The following is an 18717-nucleotide window of genomic DNA, read 5'->3' as shown; positions in this document are numbered from 1 at the left end:
GCAGCAAACATGCGGAGTTGCACTTGCACTGTGTAGATTTCTTTTGAAGTATATCACAATTCGTAATTACAATGTATTTGTATGATGATCACTTTAGGGCTTTTCCTCTACCAGTTTATAATTTAGTTGGGACTGTTTCCATTTCGTTCACTCCCATGCCCCCAGGGTACAGCATGAGGCATAGGAAAATGTAAATACTCAAATATTTCAAGTTGACTGACTGCATGCCTACTGTGTAGAAGACCATGGGATAAGCACTGGGGGAATTAAAAATCATAGATACACGGTCCCCACCTAATGTGTGGCCTCCTTTCAACACCCTCCTCTGCTCTAGACCCAGGGTTCTTGTAGGTCCAGGGAAGGAGATAGGGTGCTTATTTTTACAGATCAGAAAGCTGGTTCTCCTGATTAAATATGGGATCGAACTCTTCCTATCTGAAGGCATTTTGAAGTCTCAAGGCCATCCTGGTCACAGACACCCACTTTTGAGAAACTGTAGGGCCTCACAAGTAGAGGACACAGTGGAGGATGTTCGGCCCTGGTCCTCTCCCAAGGAAGGGGTCTCCTCTTCCACACACAGCTGGTTCTTTGCCAAACACAGTGGAGCCCCTACACACCACCACTGCTGCCCCATCCCTGACGGAGTGAGGGCTACCTTGTTTAGCAGCAGAGGATGTTGGGAGAGAGAGAAAAATGCACTCCAGACAGCAAAGCTGGGGGCTTGGGGAGGAAGAAGGCTGGGGAAGGGAACATCCTGGGGACACTTTACCAAGAGCCCGAGTGAGAGACAGTGAGGACAGAAGTGGGCGTGAGGGTGGAGGTGAGGAAAGACCCAGGGGATGCTTGAGAGGCAGAAAGGCACTCACTCCTTCAGGAATATTTCCTGAACACCTACTGTGTACTTGGCCCTTTTCTGAGTGTAGTGAATACAACAGTGAGCAAGACACATGAGGGTTCCTGCCCTCATGGAGCTTACACTGTGGTGTGTCAAGAAAGGACATTTAATAATAAGTAATCATTTAAAACATGACTTAAGGTGATGAATCAAAAATAAAATAGTATATGGGGCAGGGGAGGGCTGTGTAAGCGTGTGTACCTGTGTGGACATGTGTATGTGGGTGTGTGTATGTGCGTGTGTATGTGGGTATCGGTGTGTTTGTGTGTCTATGTGTTTATATGTGTATGTGTAATTGTGCACGTGTGTATATGTGTGTATGTGTATATGTGTGTGTGTGTAACTGTGTGGACGTGTGCATGTGGGTGTGTGTATGTGTATATGTGGGTATCTGTGGACGTGTGGACATGTTTGTGTGTATGTGTTTACGTGTATATATGTGTATGTGTGTTTGTATGTGTATGTGTGCACACGTGTGTGTATGTGTATATGTGTGTGTGTGTGTGTGTGTGCACAAGGGTGCTTCAGGTGGAACAGTCAGCAGGAAAGACTTTTCTGAGGAGGTGACATCTGAGCTGAGGACAGTGATGAAGGCGGCAGTCATGGGCAGGCCCGAGGAAGAGAGCCCCAGAACAACTGTGGGACGAGGGAACACAAACAGAGGGGAAGCAATGCAGCTGGCATGGCCTTAAGCAGGGAGCTGGAGGGGGAGGGGAGAATATTAATACAGGATGTAAAAGAGAGGCGGGGCTCCGATAGAGAGGGGCCTGGATCCTACCATAGTTACGTGACATGAGTTTCAGGAAAAATAAAAATCTAACGTTGGCTGCTGAGTGGAAAACAAGTACAAGGAGAGTGAGAGTGGAAATGGGGAGGTCAGAAAGGAGGCCGTGTTGTCTGCTGGCTTGATTAAGGAACAAGGTGTCGTGGTAACGGAGGGAGAGGGCAGAACCCGGACCGGGCCCTGGTCCCTAGAGGACACACAGCTCTGCTGAATACGCAGAAGACACAGCAGAGCTGCGTGTGCCCAGGGATGGTGGGCTCAGCTCTGTTCTGGCTGAGCGTGAGGGGCCTGGGATAGAGCTGAGAGCAGACGCCCAGCTGCCACTGTCCCTACAAGCCTGAAGCTCAAAAGGTCAAAACTTGAGAATCCTTAATCCTAGTTGAACCCTGGAGCCTTTGGGGGAAAAATTAAAACGACCAGGAATAGAGCTGAATGGGATGAACTCAAAGTTAAACCCTGGTGATAAGATAGAGAGGAAGAGGACCAGGTGAGGTGAGATGAGGGCTTAGGGATAAGGAAGTAGGGAGGGGGGCAGAAGTCCTTTGCAGTGGGGAGGTTAAGTCAGATGAGATGGACCAAGTCTGCAGCAAGGTAAAAACCCAAGGAGAGCTCAAGATACAATGCCTTGGTCTCCTGTAGTTTTTTAGCCTCCATGCACTTGGGTGATGACACTTGCATGTGAGATGTGCAGAACCAGGAACACACCCAGGTTACAGATTAGGGCCTGGAAAACTGAGGTCCAATCCCTGTGATTGGGCTATGACTCTACTTCTTAGCCTCCCAGTCAAGAAAGTGCACAGAACTAAAATTGAGCAAGAGGAATATTATTACACAAATAATCTTTGGCTTGTTCTACTGTATTTTTTAAAGTTAAATAATCCCTAAAGAGTGCTTTGCCTATTTTTTTTAATAGGTGGTCTCTCAATGGATCAGGACAAAAAGTCACATCACTCTGGTTTAATCTTTTTTTTTTTTTTTTTTTTTTGCTGTACGCGGGCCTCTCACTGCTGTGGCCTCTCCCGTTGCGGAGCACAGGCTCCGGACACACAGGCTCCGCGGCCATGGCTCGCGGGCCCAGCCGCTCCGCGGCATGTGGGATCTTCTGGGATCGGGGCACGAACCCGTGTCCCCTGCATCGGCAGGCGGACTCTCAACCACTGCGCCACCAGGGAAGCCCTGGTTTAATCTTTTATCTAGAATACTTATCCTAGAAACACATCAACTGGCCATTGGCAATGAGAAACCCTCAAGGATTCAGGAAGCAGCAGATAATAATTAAGGACGCCCTCTGGAAGACATCACGGACCAAGATATATGGAGAATATGATTCAGAGACAAGAAACGGATGCACTGGAAAATGAGAGGATCAATGGGGGGACAAAGGGATTGGGGTATCAAGGTCAGAAGGTCAGCCATGGGGTCTCCAGCAGGCTGGGTCACCAGCCTGGAAGGCTGTGGTCAGAGGGCTCTTGCCAACAGGGTGGGGCTGTCCCAGACAGACCAGTGTCACATGCCAGATCCAGAGGGTGTGAGAGCAGATTATTGAAGCAAATAGTCCCTAACGTGCACGAGTTTAGGAGAAAAAAGTCCAGAGTCCTTAAGGACACCTTTGTTTTTTCTTCTCGTTTTAGTCACAGATATCACAGAAGCTCTGACTCATTTTGGAAACAACATGAAACAGGGGTCCAGGAATCTCGGGCTGCCTTTCCCACTAATCTCACTGCTCTGCCGAGATGGAAGACGGTTCCACCTGTGGTTTTGGAGCTGCTTGGATGGCCAACTTCCTACACAATGCTACGAGTCTTTCCAGAGCAAGTGTAGGATGGAGGGCTCCAGAGAGAATGAGCAGAGAGTGGGTCTGCTTTGAGGTGCAGGTGACAACCAGGATGGGGGAATGGAGAGAAACAATCTCTATTGTCAGCACTTAGGGAGGCCAAGCTTGGTGCTGCTTTACAGATGAAGGGTAAAAACATTAGTGATGCTGAAATGATTAGATATATTCATCAATTATTCCCAAGAGGGAGCCCTGCCGAGCAGCCAGTCATAAAAACACCATAACAAGTGCGGCAAAATCTTCCTCAAACCCAGACAAAGCACAAGGTGAGAAGTGATCGCTGCATTTGGTTGGGCAGGACTGGCTGATACACCGAAGGGCCACCGGGGCAGGAAACACACACGCATCACAGGTTCACCCCTGGGATGTTGCAAGCAGAGCCAAAGAGGTCCTGTCCCTGGGAAGATGCCTGGCACATACCTTTCTTGGCTAAAGGGAAATCCTCACAGTTCCTTCAAGATCCCCTGTTGTGTGCTGAATTGTGTCTGGCCCTGATCCGTATGCTGAAGCCCTTAGCCCTCAGTACCTCAGAATTGATTGTATTTGAAAACAGGGCCTTTGAAGAAGTAATTAAGTTAAAATGAGGCTGGGTCCTAATCCAATGTGACAGGTGTTCCTATAAGAAGAGGCATTTAGGACACGTGAAATCATCAGGGGTGACACACACAGAGAAAAGGGCCATGTGAGGCTACAGGGAGAAGGCAGCTGCCTGCAAACCTGCCCACGCCTTGATCTTGGACCTCCAGCCTCCAGAACTGGGAGACAATACACTTCTGTTGTTTAAACCACCCAGTCTGTGGTATTTATTATGGCAGCCCTGCAAACTGATACATTCCCCCATTCTTTTTTAAAAGAAAAATTTAATAATAAGTGGAATCACAATAGAAGACTACCTGTACACTGTGCACATGCAAATCACAACATTTTCTTGACTCTGATGGAAATAATGAGGGATTCTGAAATGACAAAACTACCTATCAGATGCTTTATCATATTTTTCTTAAGCTCTACCAAAGTCATTCATGTACATCACATGGCATGTACCAGTTGATAGGCTTCATTCCACAAATACCTAACCTTCTTAGTCACGCTTCTTTTTTCCCCCATCATTGTGAATACTCTGTATTCCCCTATGGAGGTCCTCAGTTCCTCTCAGCCTGCAGCCATCTTCCAAATTTTGTTCACGGTAGGATTTACTCACGTTGGTGGGTGAAGCAAGGTGTGTTTATTAATATCTCACCCATTTAAGGCAGGTATTTGGCATTGAATTTCTTCTTTCCATCTTATAATAAGGGCACATTCTCCACACTATCTAGAAAGAGCTTTTAGTTGTACACATTCTCTCTACCACAGAGTAAGATTGGGGAACCGTCTCAGGCTGGAAGCATTGAAATGACTGCCATTTTGTGACTTGGAGTGATAGTCAGCTGGGAGTTGACATCCTGGGCTCCACTTGATTCCCACAGATCCAGGAATCCTGGTTATTGATTCAAGCCGTCCTCTCATCCACTTGCTGGCTAACTTTGAAATGGCCTTGTGGTACCGGCCTTAAGGACTAACACTTCTTTTCTGACTTCCATTCTCCTCGATACATTCCCTGCCCTTCTCCTCTACTAAGAGTGGGGCAGGGGGAAAGAGTGGGAAAAAAGCAGTGGGCCATTCTTGCATAGGTAATGCCATGAAGAATATTTGACCTTCCTTTGTTCCCAGGAGCCATAGCAAAATACACGTCTGCACTGGCAGCAGATACCTGTGGTCCAGAGATGCTTCAGGTGTTTGCTCCATCAGAATCTCACCTTCCCGGATCATAAGGGTCATCGCCATGTTCCTTGAGCTTTTACTCTGTGCCATGTGCTGTGTAAGTTTTACACAGTAACTCAACCCTCACATCAGCATGGGTACCAGCATCCAATACAGTGGAAGAGAGATGTCAGTGCAGGGAGGTCCAGTCACCTGTCCAGCATCAGATAGTTAACAAGTAGCAGAGCCTTGACCAGAAGCTCGGGGTTCTGACCACGAACAGGCACTCTGAGTCATCACGCTCTACTGCCTTCCCTACCTCTCCGACTTATGTTCCAGGAAATTCTTAATCTTCTGCTGCACAATGTTCTTTAAGCAGAGGATCTCAAGTCATAAGGTACTGGCTTGTAGGCTAGAGTTATACTACAATTCCAAACCTAAAGGGCCCGTACTAGATCTTATTTGCTCAAGAGAATTAGTTTCAGCATTACATAATGGCTCTGGATTGTCATAGCCATAATTGCTTCCCCATTAATCAGACCACTCTTTTGTATACAAAAAGTAAAAACATCTCTCACTGAAAGCGTCAGAGAAATAATACTCAAGAATCCTCACCTAGTGCTGGATGGGTAGAATTAGAAAGATCCAACATACATGTTTGCCTGTCAAGTGTTTTAGGAAAGAAGATGCTTGGCTTATCCAAAATCACCAACTCTGCTTTCAGTTTAATTTCTTGATCACCGAACTCTGAGAATTTTATTTAGAATGTAGTTTGCCTTTAAGAAAGAAATTGGAAGCTGAGTTTTGAGCTTCCTCTTTAATCTTAATCATTGGGAAATGAATTTTCAAGCCTAGAGAACATGTTAGACAAACAAGTGATTTTCAGACATTGAGTGGAGACCTTTTTGAGTGTCATGATCGACTTTTCATAACCAAATAGGAACGCATAGAAAATACAAGAGTGCATTACCCACAGAAAAGGGAAATATTATTTCGTAAAAGTCTAGTTTTCAATTATATATTGATGTAAACTGGGTGCCTGACTGTGGGTCATAGTCAAAGACATTAGGAAAACACTGAGTTAGACCAACAGAAGTTTTGTCAGGGAACAAAAGCATGCCTGAAAAGAGACAAATCCTTGCATCCAGGAAGTTTGAGGGCAACTTTAAACAAGGAGTCTATGTGGATAGTCCATGAATGTATTCTTTCCAATTTTTCTTTCTTTACCCCAAAATATAAGCTGTCTCCGGGGCCTGCCTTTCATTCCATTAAGTGGATCATGCCTGCTTTTCTGATCCACTGTCACTGAAACATGCTTTCTTTTTTCCAACCTCTAGGTCACTGCTGTAGCCTTTTCATGGGTTTCTTTCCCCCAGTCTTCCTTTACTCGCTAATCGTCCTTATCCACCTTGGCCAGATCATCTTTCCAAAAACAGCACTCACATTTAGTAACTTTGCTTATAGAGAATAACATTCAAACTCTCCTCTAGCCTTGATTCTCCTGCCTTCACGATTGACATTTTCCAACGTGAATTGCATTATTTACCAACTGTGGTCTTTTGAATGTGCCACACTCATACCATTTCTGTGGCTTTGACTGGAGTTTGATTATTGTTTCCACACCCAGCTTGTTTCTCCAAATTCTATCTCAAGGCCTAAGGCTCCCATGAATTCTTTTCTTGTTGCTGCAGTTCAGATTCTATGTTTTGAGAGTTCCTGGAAGTGAGACACTGTACTCATATCTCTCTTCCTCATTACCGGTCTAGCCTCATTCATGAGTTAGCTTTTCCTTCAATGACGTTGTAAGCAGCTTGAGAGCAAGGCCCATCTTTTACTTTTATGTTAAGAGTTACAAGGCCAGAACTAAGGGCATTACAGAGCACCTACTCTCTGCTGGACGACTCACAAATACCATCATGTATGGGTTGTTACGTATTTAACCTGAATTACTTCTAAGCCTCACAACAACACTGGAAAATAGTTACCATCGAACTTCATTACTCATGGATTCCGTATTTGCAAATTCAACTCCTCACTACAATTTATTTGTAACCCCCAAATCAAAGGTCATAACTTCAAGGACACGCACAGTGGTGAATTTGAGTCACTCATGCACAAGCGCCCAGCTCAGGTCACATGACCGTGCTCTGAGTTTTGGTTTCAGCTCATATCCTGTAAACATGCTCTTTTCGTGGTCTATTTAATGCCCAGATTTCTTTCCATATTTTTCTTTTTGGTAATTTCACTGCTGAGAATGGCCATCAGCATTGTGCTGGAGGTCCATCTAGTATTCCTAAACCCAAGAAGGCTGTGTTATGCCTTATAGAGAAAATGTGTGTTAGATAAGGTTTGTTCAGGCATCAGTTATATATACACAATGTATATATAATAATAACATATATATTGTTATATGTATAACAATAACAGAAACACACATAAAACAGGTCATGTATTAATTGGTCAATGAAAATTATATGACAGATTCTTGAAGGAGCCCATCCTGTAGTTTCCCTATGAGTAACTGATTCAGTATTCTTTCATTTTAGAGAATATAACTACCGTGACTAAAGAGAATAGACTGTACTACTATTTCTTCTTTAGATATGAAGAAATAAGGTAGAGAAAGATTAAGTAATGTGTCTGAAGACATCAAGATATTTATTGGACAAACTGGAATTTCAACTTGCATGTATGATTCAACTTTGTCAAGTTCCTGGTGTGGGTGCTGTGAGTTCATCCTCTGCTGATAGAATGAGACTCAGTATGAATTTTCCCAGGGGTTGGAAAAAAAGACAAGCTTTCCTCTCCTTTTCTTCCTTTCTCTTAATTGGATGTTCAGAGTACTTTTCTTAGTTTTTTGTGAAATAAATTCCTCAAATATTACTACATTACACATATTCACTAATTACTTGAACAAATATTTGCATGTCTACTATGCTCCAAGTGCCAAGCTAAGCCCCAGGGACCTAATTGTCTCTCCACAAGTTTAACATTTGCTGCTGAAGGGAGGCCTGAAAACAAATAATTACAATGTTATGTGAGAGACCTGCTCTAGTAGGGATATTTGCAAGGTTTCAAAAAGACCAGACAATTAGGAAAACACTGAATTCTGCCTGAGATCTGAAGAGAAGACTTTTGAGTAGGAATGATTTTTGAGCTGGATCTTGAAGGACTTTTGCATCAGATTGGAAATGGGAAGAATAAATTACATAGAGGACCAATACGAGCAGAGGTTTGGACATATGATGAAGCCCCAAGGTTTGGAAAGAATGTGCCTGGAGGGAAGGGACTTTTGGAGCAATTTTCTACCAGTTGCCCAAAATAAAACTATTACTATGTTTTATCCTTCCAAGACATAAAAGTACACTTTATTTTTTCACCCAATTTTAACAGGTTGTAGCTATACTATCTCACTTTCATCAATGTATCAAGTCAATTGTTTACTGAATCCAGCATCACCAGACATTTTACATAAAATGTCTTGCACATAATTACATTTAAAAGAATATATTCTCTTTAAATAGTTTTCCTTAATGTCTCTTTGGTCTTTGATCTTTTCCCAGTTTAAAAAAAAAAGGATAAAAAAAGCTCAGTGGTATCTATGTAGTTATTAATTTTGTTGTTAATTAATTCAACAAACATTTGTTGAGCAGCTTCTATAGTCAAGACTCCTCTTTGGGGAGAGGAGAACCTGGAGCTCGGCTAGTATCCAAAGATGGATCAGGGATATTTCTTCTTTTTCAAAGATTTGCAGATGAGTACTCATAACTCAAGACATAAAGAGATGCAGGAGGAAAAGTGTTTCTGGAATTCAGAGACCCAGGGTCTGTATCAAGAGACTGATTTAGGAGACGGAGACAGACAAGCCAGTCCGAAGGCATAGAGGAGGCGAAGGCCTGAAGCCAAGAACACACAGTGCATCCAGGAAGCAGGAAGTAGTTCACTTGGCTCCAAGTCTGTGAAGGGAAAGAGTAGTCCATGCACACGGGTGGAAAGGCAGGTGACCTACGTATGGCGGGCATACAAGAAACCAAGACACAGGCTTCAGTTTATCTTTGAGGAGGCCTTGGAGCCCCGCTGAAGATTTCTGACTGAGGAGTGACAGAATCAGGGCTGTCCTAGGACAGCCAATAGGACCATGGTGTACAAGATGAGGAGGAATGTTGATAAGGATCTGAGGACGAAAGGAAAGAGGCCATGGAAATAATGGAGGCTGGGGTAACTGGAGGCCAAGAGGGGGGAACAACAGTGGGAAGAGAGAGGAAAGACGGACGGAAGAGGCATCACGTAGGCTGACCCAACAGGAAAGGAAGAGAAGGGAAAAGTCAAGATGACATTACAGGGGCCTCCCTGGTGGCGCAAGTGGTTGAGAGTCCGCCTGCCGATGCAGGGGATACGGGTTCGTGCCCCGGTCTGGGAGGATCCCATATGCCGCGGAACGGCTGGGCCCGTGAGCCATGGCCGCTGAGCCTGCGCGTCCGGAGCCTGTGCTCCGCAACGGGGGAGGCCACAACAGTGAGAGGCCCGCATACCGGAAAAAAAAAAAAAAAAAAAGATGACATTACAGTTCCAGCCTATGGACCACTAATTCTGCAAGGCAAAGTAGAAAATACAAGAAAACGTGGCACTCAAGACAAGTTTAGCTTACTCCATATGAAGCCTGTGGTGCTAGCCGACCACAAGTGCCCAGAGCCCTTGAAAGTGGAGGACTGAAGTCGCAGTAAGGCTGTAATCAAACAAAGATGATGCATACGTCCAAAAGATTTGTATAAAATTGCTTGTGGAAAGTAGAAGAAAAGTGGTACAAAGTTCGCTAGAATTTCAGAGATGAGAAAGGTCATTTTCAGATGGAGTTTGGGGCTTGCAGGCCTGGCAGTCAGAAAGACTTGCTGGAGCTGTGCCAGGAGTTTGACGGGCAAAAGACGGAAGAAGAAGGACTCTCAGAAGAGGAAGGTTTCCAGGTGCCCGAAAAGACACTAATAAAGACAGTGAAAGAGAAAAACACATCTCCCGTTTGTGAATGCCTAGGACACCAGCCTGCTGAGAATTCTGTGCGCATGTGGAGGACTAAGGAGAGAGCAGGGCAGAAACAGAGGAAGGTATTTCTGACCATGTCACAAGGACACCACCACCATCAGCCACATTGCTCTATTCAAGTCATGCCAGCTGATGTCCATGCCGAAGCCTGTGGTTACACTAATTGTCCATGGAGTCTGCACACTCTAATGAGAAGCTCAATCATAATATGTCCCCAATACAACCTGGGAATCTTAGTTTCCTGAATTTCAGCACCTAAAAATATTAAAGCCCTACACTCATGAGGGTTCAAAGAGGCCCAAGAGCTCACTGTGTACCGCCTTCTGCCTGATGTTTCACCCGTGAACACAAGGATCTGAGGTTTTTCAAAATTACAGCTTGTATTTTATGTCAAGGGCTTCAGATGTTATTTTTCAATGTAAATGCCAATGGATAGAAGTATCTCAGAACTACAGGGAAAGGTTGTACTTGGCTTACTTAGAACATTTTTAAAACTGGAAAATTCTTTCACTCTTTGTAAAGAAACAAAAGCATCTTGGGGAGTCCCTGTGGTCCAGTGGTTAGGAATCGGCACTTTCACTGTCAGGGGCCCAGTTCCATCCCTGGTCAGGGAACTAAGATCTGGCAAGCCATGCAGAATAGCCAAAAAAATAAATAAATAAAAACAAAAAAACCTCACAAATGCATCTCTGAAATGCTCAAATGACAGTAATCTTCTACCTTCCCTCCCTACTATTTTTTTTTTTTTTTTTTTTTTTTTTTTTTGCGGTACGCAGGCCTCTCACTGCTGTGGCCTTTCCTGTTGTGGAGCACAGGCTCTAGACGCGCAGGCTCAGAGGCCATGTCTCACGGACCCAGCCGCTCCGCGGCATGTGGGATATTCCCAGACCGGGGCATGAACCCGTGTCCTCTGCATCGGCAGGCGGACTCCCAACCACTGTGCCACCAGGGAAGCCCTCCTACTATGTATTTTTACAATGAAAAATATATTCCTGGACACTGATGATAAAATATAGAATGCAGTTCCACTAACTCTCATTGCAGCTACTTTCAGCAGTATATGCATATAATTTAAATACTATATGTACCTCTATACAAATTAGGGCATTTAATATTATTTATGAATAATTCCATGATTCCAAAAAGCCTTCTATTCCTCTTTCCCTCAATAGCTGATCAAAACAAAGCAAAACAAAAGCAAAACAAAGAACAAAACAAAAAAAAAACACCCTCTGAATTCTCCAAGTGAAATGCAAATAAAACTCCCAAAGGAAGAGTGGGCTGAAAGAAAACTACCTGATGTGGGAGTTTTGCCAAAACTTGCCAAGATACAGGAAGAACATTATGTTGGAAATGCAAAAAACAACTCAACATTCTTGGCAGGCGTACATTTTAGCCTAGGCACAAGAAGAGTTCATCTGAAATGCAAACTAGAGTTGCATTAAATATGCTTTTTTTTTTGCCATTCAACAAGCTTTGTCTTAATGGCAAAAGCAATTCTAAAATTAGATGAATACTTAAACTTTACTATGGAAATAAATGATGCTGTTCTAGAAGTCTTCCATGACAAGAAAAATATGCTGTGAGGAGTTACTGAATTCCTTATTTTCCTACCCAGAACAATTCCCTACTCACCTGATATTTTCAGGCAATGGTTCCACAGAATTAAACATGGCCTTCCCCCTTCTAATAGCAAAACCCCAAACAAAACTTAAACTGTGTCTTCTCTGCATGCTATAGTTAATGGGCCTTCATTATGCTTAATGTACTTTTAATAGTTTCCTATGGCAAGATGGTGATATCAAATGTGGGAATAAAATATCCATGCTACAACCTGGAATTTGCTATAGTGCCTTTCTGCTGAGGACTCAAATCACTTCACACACATTCTCGCTCACTATCTCCTGGAGGTGCATTACATGCGTTTTACAGTTGAGGACACCGAGGTATATAGAATGACTAAGGATCTGAGGTCATTTCCACAGCTCAGCTGAGCACGGCCTGGATGCCTTCCCCAGCAGGAGTGAGCACCCTCCCCTCCAGGCCAGGAAGCCCCCATGGTGGCTGCACTGGCTTCTCAGGACCACAACTGATCCCAAGCTCACTTGCTTTTCCTTCATGGAATCACCTCCCTTACCTGGACGCCATCAGATGCAGGGATGTAACTTGCCCTTTTAAACGTGTCTGTCACATTCCTGAGGATTTCCACGGACATCAGAAGATCACCCGCATAGAAGTTTTTCCTCTGAGTTAAATCCAGCAGCGTCTTGGTGACCTGGGACATCCCATCACCTGCCAGCATTCTCTGCCCTTTCGCAAGGTGTTCTTTGATCTGTGATGGTCAAAAGAGTGGAATAAACATCAGAATCTTCATTACTGTTTCTTCATCAAACGAATGTATTTAAAACTGCAGGGACAACATTCCAATAGCACAGAAAGACCTGGGAGGATTTCAAAACTAAGTTGTGTGTAGCCCAAACTCACATGGATAGACCTCCGCATCCATGTCCACACTTTGGCTAACTTGACGGACTTGCCTTTTCTAGTTTTCAGAAAACATAATTTAACACTTTGCAGAAAGCATGTGTTAATTTATGTTTTTAATTGAAATATAAATAAAAATAGTTTTGCACGTGGTAAACAGGGGAGATTGTTCAGTGAGGTGTGAGCAGAGATGGGAGATTATAAACACTTCAAAATATCCTTTTATATTAACAAGCTGAGGTTAATAATTTTTGCCTCACCCCTTAAAATAAAGACATCTTTATACAGCAGCAAAAATAAAAAAGAGATTTCACAGGGACATTTAGCTTAAGAAAGACATTTAGTTAAACTTTAAAGGACTACTATGACAGAAATGACTGAAAGCTGGATTATTTTGGCTTTATTTTAAAAAATATACAGCAACAACAACAAAAACCTCTCAGCTAGGTCTTCAGCAGCAGAATGAACTATTGAGATGCAAGCTTAAATTAGTTTGATGGGGCCTCCCTGGTGGCGCAAGTGGTTGAGAGTCTGCCTGCCGATGCAGGGGATACGGGTTCGTGCCCCGGTCTGGGAGGATCCCATATGCCGCGGAGCGGCTGGGCCCATGAGCCATGGCCGCTGAGCCTGCGCGTCCGGAGCCTGCGCGTCCGGAGCCTGTGCTCCGCAACGGGGGAGGCCACAACAGTGAGAGGCCCGCATACCGCAAAAAAAAAAAAAAAAAAAAAAAAAATTAGTTTGATGGCCAGGGAAACATGCTGTCAGTTTTCATATTTGCTCATCCTCCAGCCCAAGGGAAGAAAATCAACTTATCATGTGGAAGAATGTTAAGGAAAGAGAAGGTAAAGTGACAGCACAGGGCTTCCCTGGTGACGCAGTGGTTGAGAGTCCGCCTGCTGATGCAGGGGACACGGGTTCATGCCCCAGTCTGGGAAGATCCCACATGCTGTGGAGCGGCTGGGCCCGTGAGCCATGGTCGCCGATCCTGCGCGTCCGGAGCCTGTGCTCCACAATGGGAGAGGCCACAACAGTGAGAGGCCCGCATACCGCAAAAAAAAAAAAAAAAAAAAAAAAAAAAAAGTGACAGCACAGATCTGTAATACGTTTACTTGTTTACTAAAAGGTTAATTGTTGTCATTGCATTGTTAAATTTATGATAATGACGAGTTATCAAAGGATTATGAAATAACCAAGAACTCACACACCAGAGAAAGACTGGACTAGAAAGGTTAAAGTGTAATAACTATAATCATCAATTTCCCATTAAAGAAAGTGCCAACAAATTCTTTGAAGTAGGGCAGCCAATCTGAGCGAATCCTAAAGTTAGGAATGTTCTTTAAAATGGATTTTAAAAAGTGCTACCTTGACACTTCAGATATTTAACTTTTCTCTAGTCTCTAAAGCTGTGTCTAAAAATATTTTGGGAAAATAAAAATCTTCAGAGACATTCTCTGTTCCCATCATGTTATATTAAAAAAACAACATATATAGGGAGTGTGTTTCTTGCCATTTTCTTATTTCATTTCTCTCCTGTCTTCCCTCAGTGGCAGCCATCAACCCCTGACTAAAGCCAGAGGATGGGTGAGACATCAGTGATCTAGTCCTTGCTGATCTCGGTGGTCTCAATGCCCATCTTAATTAAGATGCAGACACTGTTGGCCAATCATAAAGGATGCTGAACTCCAGTAGAAGCCAGCTAGTGCACCACAGTGATGTGTGCTATCAGGTTGACCTTCAGTCCTGCTTCTAAATTAGTGATAACTCTTTGCAATTTCCTGTTCAGGTCATGTGTGCCATAACATCCTATTTTTACACTGGATATGCTAACCTCCTCCCTTATATTGTCTCATGTTTATACACCACTCAAATAGTCCTGGTTTTTCTAAATATCTAAACAGAAACAATCAACTCCTTTTCTGTGCTGTCTCTTAATCCTTGTATACACCAACCACTTTATCACACTGAATTAAATATAATCATTTGCTTATATGTCTTCTGTGGGTGGTCTTTCCGAACCTTGAGGGTAGGTTCCCTGCCTTCTTCACAGCCTTAGAACACAGCACTGTAAAAGTTTGGTAGAGTGAATTCAGGTACGATATTCTAACTAGTGCTTTATGACAAAGTACGATGGAATGGGCTTTGGAGCTGGGGCTGCCTAGGTTTTTATTTAAACTTTTCAACTTATTATTTATGTAATTGAAGCCATCAGAGACTCAGTTTTTCATGTATCTTCTAAGCCTTGAAAAATATGCCTATATGGTTAAAAGTTTTAAAAATCATTAAAAAAAAAATTCAAGTGAACTCGTACAAGCCTACCATAGTCAGCACAGCTACTGCACACGGGAAAGCTCCCTGCTTCATCATGGTCTGTGTGCCCTACATGATCTGGTTCCTGGAGACTGCTAACACTTTCCCTCTGATTCACTGTGCTCTGGTCACTCTGGTCTCTTTGATCTTCCTCAACAACATTTCATACAGGTCTGTCTCAGGGCCTTTGCATGTGCTTTTCCTTTTGCCTGGAGCAGTCTTTCCACAGAGATCCACATGATTTTGTCATTTCCTCAGAGAGGTCTTATCTGACTTCCTATCTAAAATGGTATCTTTGTCATTCTCAATGATCTTACCCTTCTATTTATTTACATATTAATTTATGTATCTCACCTTTATAAAAAATATTCACCTTTCTTCTTAGTGCTCAACCTTACCTACCACTGTGCATCTATCTTTTGGATTATTTGTTTTTCTGCTTCCCTCATTAGAACTTGTGAAAGAAGAGATTTTGTGTATTTTATTTACTGTTACATTCCAGTACCTAGAAGACTTACTTAATATTTTGGACAAAAGAATTAATGAACAAATGATTGAATGAGTCCTTCTAAACTCATGTGAAGTCATGGGATTAAGTTAGGCACACTTGGAAGTCGTCCTAAACTGTTCATCAACATAGTCCATAGAAAACACTGGTATCAAACAGCATGAGATAAATCAACTACCTGACCTACAGAGACAGTGCAGCTCCTGGGCTCAAAAGTGTCTGCTTCAGCAGGTGGAGTGTGAAATGCTGAAGAGAAATGAAATTAATAAGGTCTATGTTAAAAAATGTCATAGAATTCAGTGTTCAGTTTGGTGATGGAAATGCAAACCACAGCTGAGATGCTCAAAACCAAGGAGCACTTAGACTGTTCTCCACTAGGGATGTGGTGAAGCAACGGTCGCCAAGGTAAACTTCGTCTGACTACTCAACTCAGCTCCCTATCTGTTATTTTGGCAACACCTACCTATGTCTGTGAGGGTCTAACTCAGGTAGACAAAATTCATCCTTCCCCACAAACAAAAGCATCACAACATTGACTTGAACCTTGAGGAATACAACAGTCAGACATGTTTTCTGTTTGCAGTAAAAATAACACAGAAGGCTTTGGATGGCTCAGCTAATCAGAGCTAGGAAAGGCAGTCTTTCACGTCTGGGTCAGCACCAAATGTGGCCCAGTTAGTAATAAATTAATAACATTACTGCCATCTGACAGCTGGAATGAACTGTTCTCAGTCCTGATCTTTGGAGACAGATGTGCCCAGACCACAACACCAGCTCCCACAATTGGCACTAATTAGCATCCTTCCTGGCACTGTCAGTGGAAGGCACCCAGCCAAGGCATAACAATACCTTGTAATGTTTGTACACACTAGCATAGGCTACTGGTAGCATTTATGAAGGATGTAAAGGGTGTTCAGATAAGACAGATCCAGAACATATTTAGGTGGAAAACAATTCCAGTCTCTTGACCTTCCTTCTGTATCAGAAGAGTCCTTACCTTGTGCCTACCCTTTCACTACTTTTTTCTAGAATAACAAATCCATGTTTATCTGCTGGACTGTTCTGGATGAAGAAATAGAGTTCAGATTGTGTTTGCTCACCTCACCTTTCTCTATTTTCACACTGTTCCTTTATTTGCATCCTTAATTTTCATCTCCATGATTTAACCCTATGATTAACCTCTATGATTTTGAATCCCACCTGTTCTTCAATCTTCATTCTTCTCCAATCTTTCCCTCTCTCAAAAATATGGCCTGATTTGGGTATCCTATTTAAATACCAACACCTCATGTTGCTCTATCCTTTCAATTAGTCTTCATTGTTTCTCTTCAAAATCAAAATCAGAGGTATGAAATCTGATTTGAAACCCACAACTCTTTACATTGCAAATTAAACTCAATAATTACCTACTAAGCATTCTCTCTGGAAATCGTACTAGTATATTATGTTTAAAGAACTGTTGGAGCCATAAAACCTGGATTTAAATGTAGTTCTAATATTTACTACTTAGGAACACTGGACAGATCTTTCCTAGAATCATTTGATTTGTCTGTAAAAAATAGCAAATATCATAGAATGTTGTTATGATGGGTTACTGCAAAGATAGAGATTAAAATTAGACACAGTGACTCTTTCTCTTCCTTATTTTTCATCTTCAATTTCTAGTTCCTCTAAATACTAGCTATGTAATGTCTCTCATATCTATCCTTCTTACCTCTGGGCGAGATGGAGCCTGGAACATGTGTTCAATACCTATCATCACACTCTTTTACATAGGCTCCTAACTGGTTTTACTGAGTCTTTCCCCAAGCTAAACTATCCTGCCTTTCACATGTCTGGACATATCACTTCTCTGCTAAAAATAATAATTAAAAAAGTCCATCATAAAATCCATCCATTTTCATATTAAATCAAATATGCCCTCCATTATTTGACTTATGAGGCCAAACAAATATAATCTTAACCAACAATTCCAATCTTTTCTCTATCTCATTTTATCCACCCAACTCTATTCTCTCATTATTTCTATTGTTAGTGATTATTTCAGTCCCACATTTCCATCTTTATAGCTACTTAATAATTCAATCACTTTGTTTCTGAATTCCTCATGGTAGTCTTTACTATTATTATTTTTGATTTTTCAAACTGGTGATAGGAGATTTGCTCAAGATGGCGGAGTAGAAGGATGTGCGCTCACTCCTTCCAAGAGCACCAGAATCACAACTAACTGCTGAACCATCATCGACAGGAAGACACTGGAAATTAACAAAAAAGATGCCCCACATCCAAAGACAAAGGAGAAGTTGTAATAAGACAGTAGCAGGGGTACAATCACAATAGAATCAAACCCTATAACCACTGGTTGGGCAAGTCACAGACTGGAGAACAATTATACTACAGAAGTCCACCCACTGGAGTGAAGGTTCTGAGCCCCACATCAGGCTGCCTAACCTGTGGGTCCAGCAATGGGAGGAGGAATCCCCAGAGAATCAGACTTTGAAGCCCAGTGGGATTTGATTGCAGGATTTCAAAAGGACTGGGGGAAATAGAGACTCCACTTTGGAGAGCCCACACAAAGTCTTGTGTGCACCAGGACCCGGGGGAGGGAGTAGGGACCCCACAGGAGACTGAACCAGACCTACCTGCTACTGTTGGGGGGTCTCCTGCAGAGGCAGGGCGTGACTGTGGCTCACTGTGGGGATAAGGACACTGGCAGCAAAAGTTCTGGGAAGGACTGAATGGCGTGAGCCCTGAGCCCCACCAAAGAGCCTTTAGGCTCCAGTGCTTGGTCACCTCAGGCCAAACAACAAACAGGGAGGGAACACAGCCCCACCCATCAACAGAAAAGTGGATTAAAGTTTTACTGAGCTCTGCCCACCAGAGCAATACCCAGCTCTACCCACCAGCAGTCCCTCCCACCAGGAAGCTTGCACAAGCCTCTTAGATAGCCTCATCCACCAGAGGGAAGAGAGCAGAAGCAAGAAGAACTACAATCCTGCAGCCTGTGGAATGGAAACCACAGTCACAGAAAGAGAAAAAATGAAAAGGCAGAGGATTATGTCCCAGATGAAGGAATCAGGTAAAACCATAGAAAAACAACTAAATGAAGTAGAGGTAAGCAATCTTCC

At 43.0% G+C, this 18717-nt stretch overlaps 1 protein-coding gene across 1 annotated transcript in view; it reads right to left on the bottom strand.

The window, feature by feature from the left end:
• Positions 1-18717, bottom strand: part of ADGRB3 (adhesion G protein-coupled receptor B3) — a 789966-nt gene that overhangs the window by 391553 nt on the left and 379696 nt on the right. Inside the window, exon 9 of the mRNA XM_060114602.1 lies at positions 12428-12622. Within this exon, the coding sequence (XP_059970585.1) occupies positions 12428-12622 (195 nt within the window). The remainder of the gene's footprint in view (positions 1-12427; positions 12623-18717) is intronic.

Source organism: Mesoplodon densirostris, chromosome 12 (assembly GCF_025265405.1).
Source record: "Mesoplodon densirostris isolate mMesDen1 chromosome 12, mMesDen1 primary haplotype, whole genome shotgun sequence".
NCBI lineage: Eukaryota > Metazoa > Chordata > Mammalia > Artiodactyla > Ziphiidae > Mesoplodon > Mesoplodon densirostris.
The sequence above is the reverse complement of the archived record's forward strand: the minus strand, read 5'-3'. Positions and strand labels throughout refer to the sequence as shown.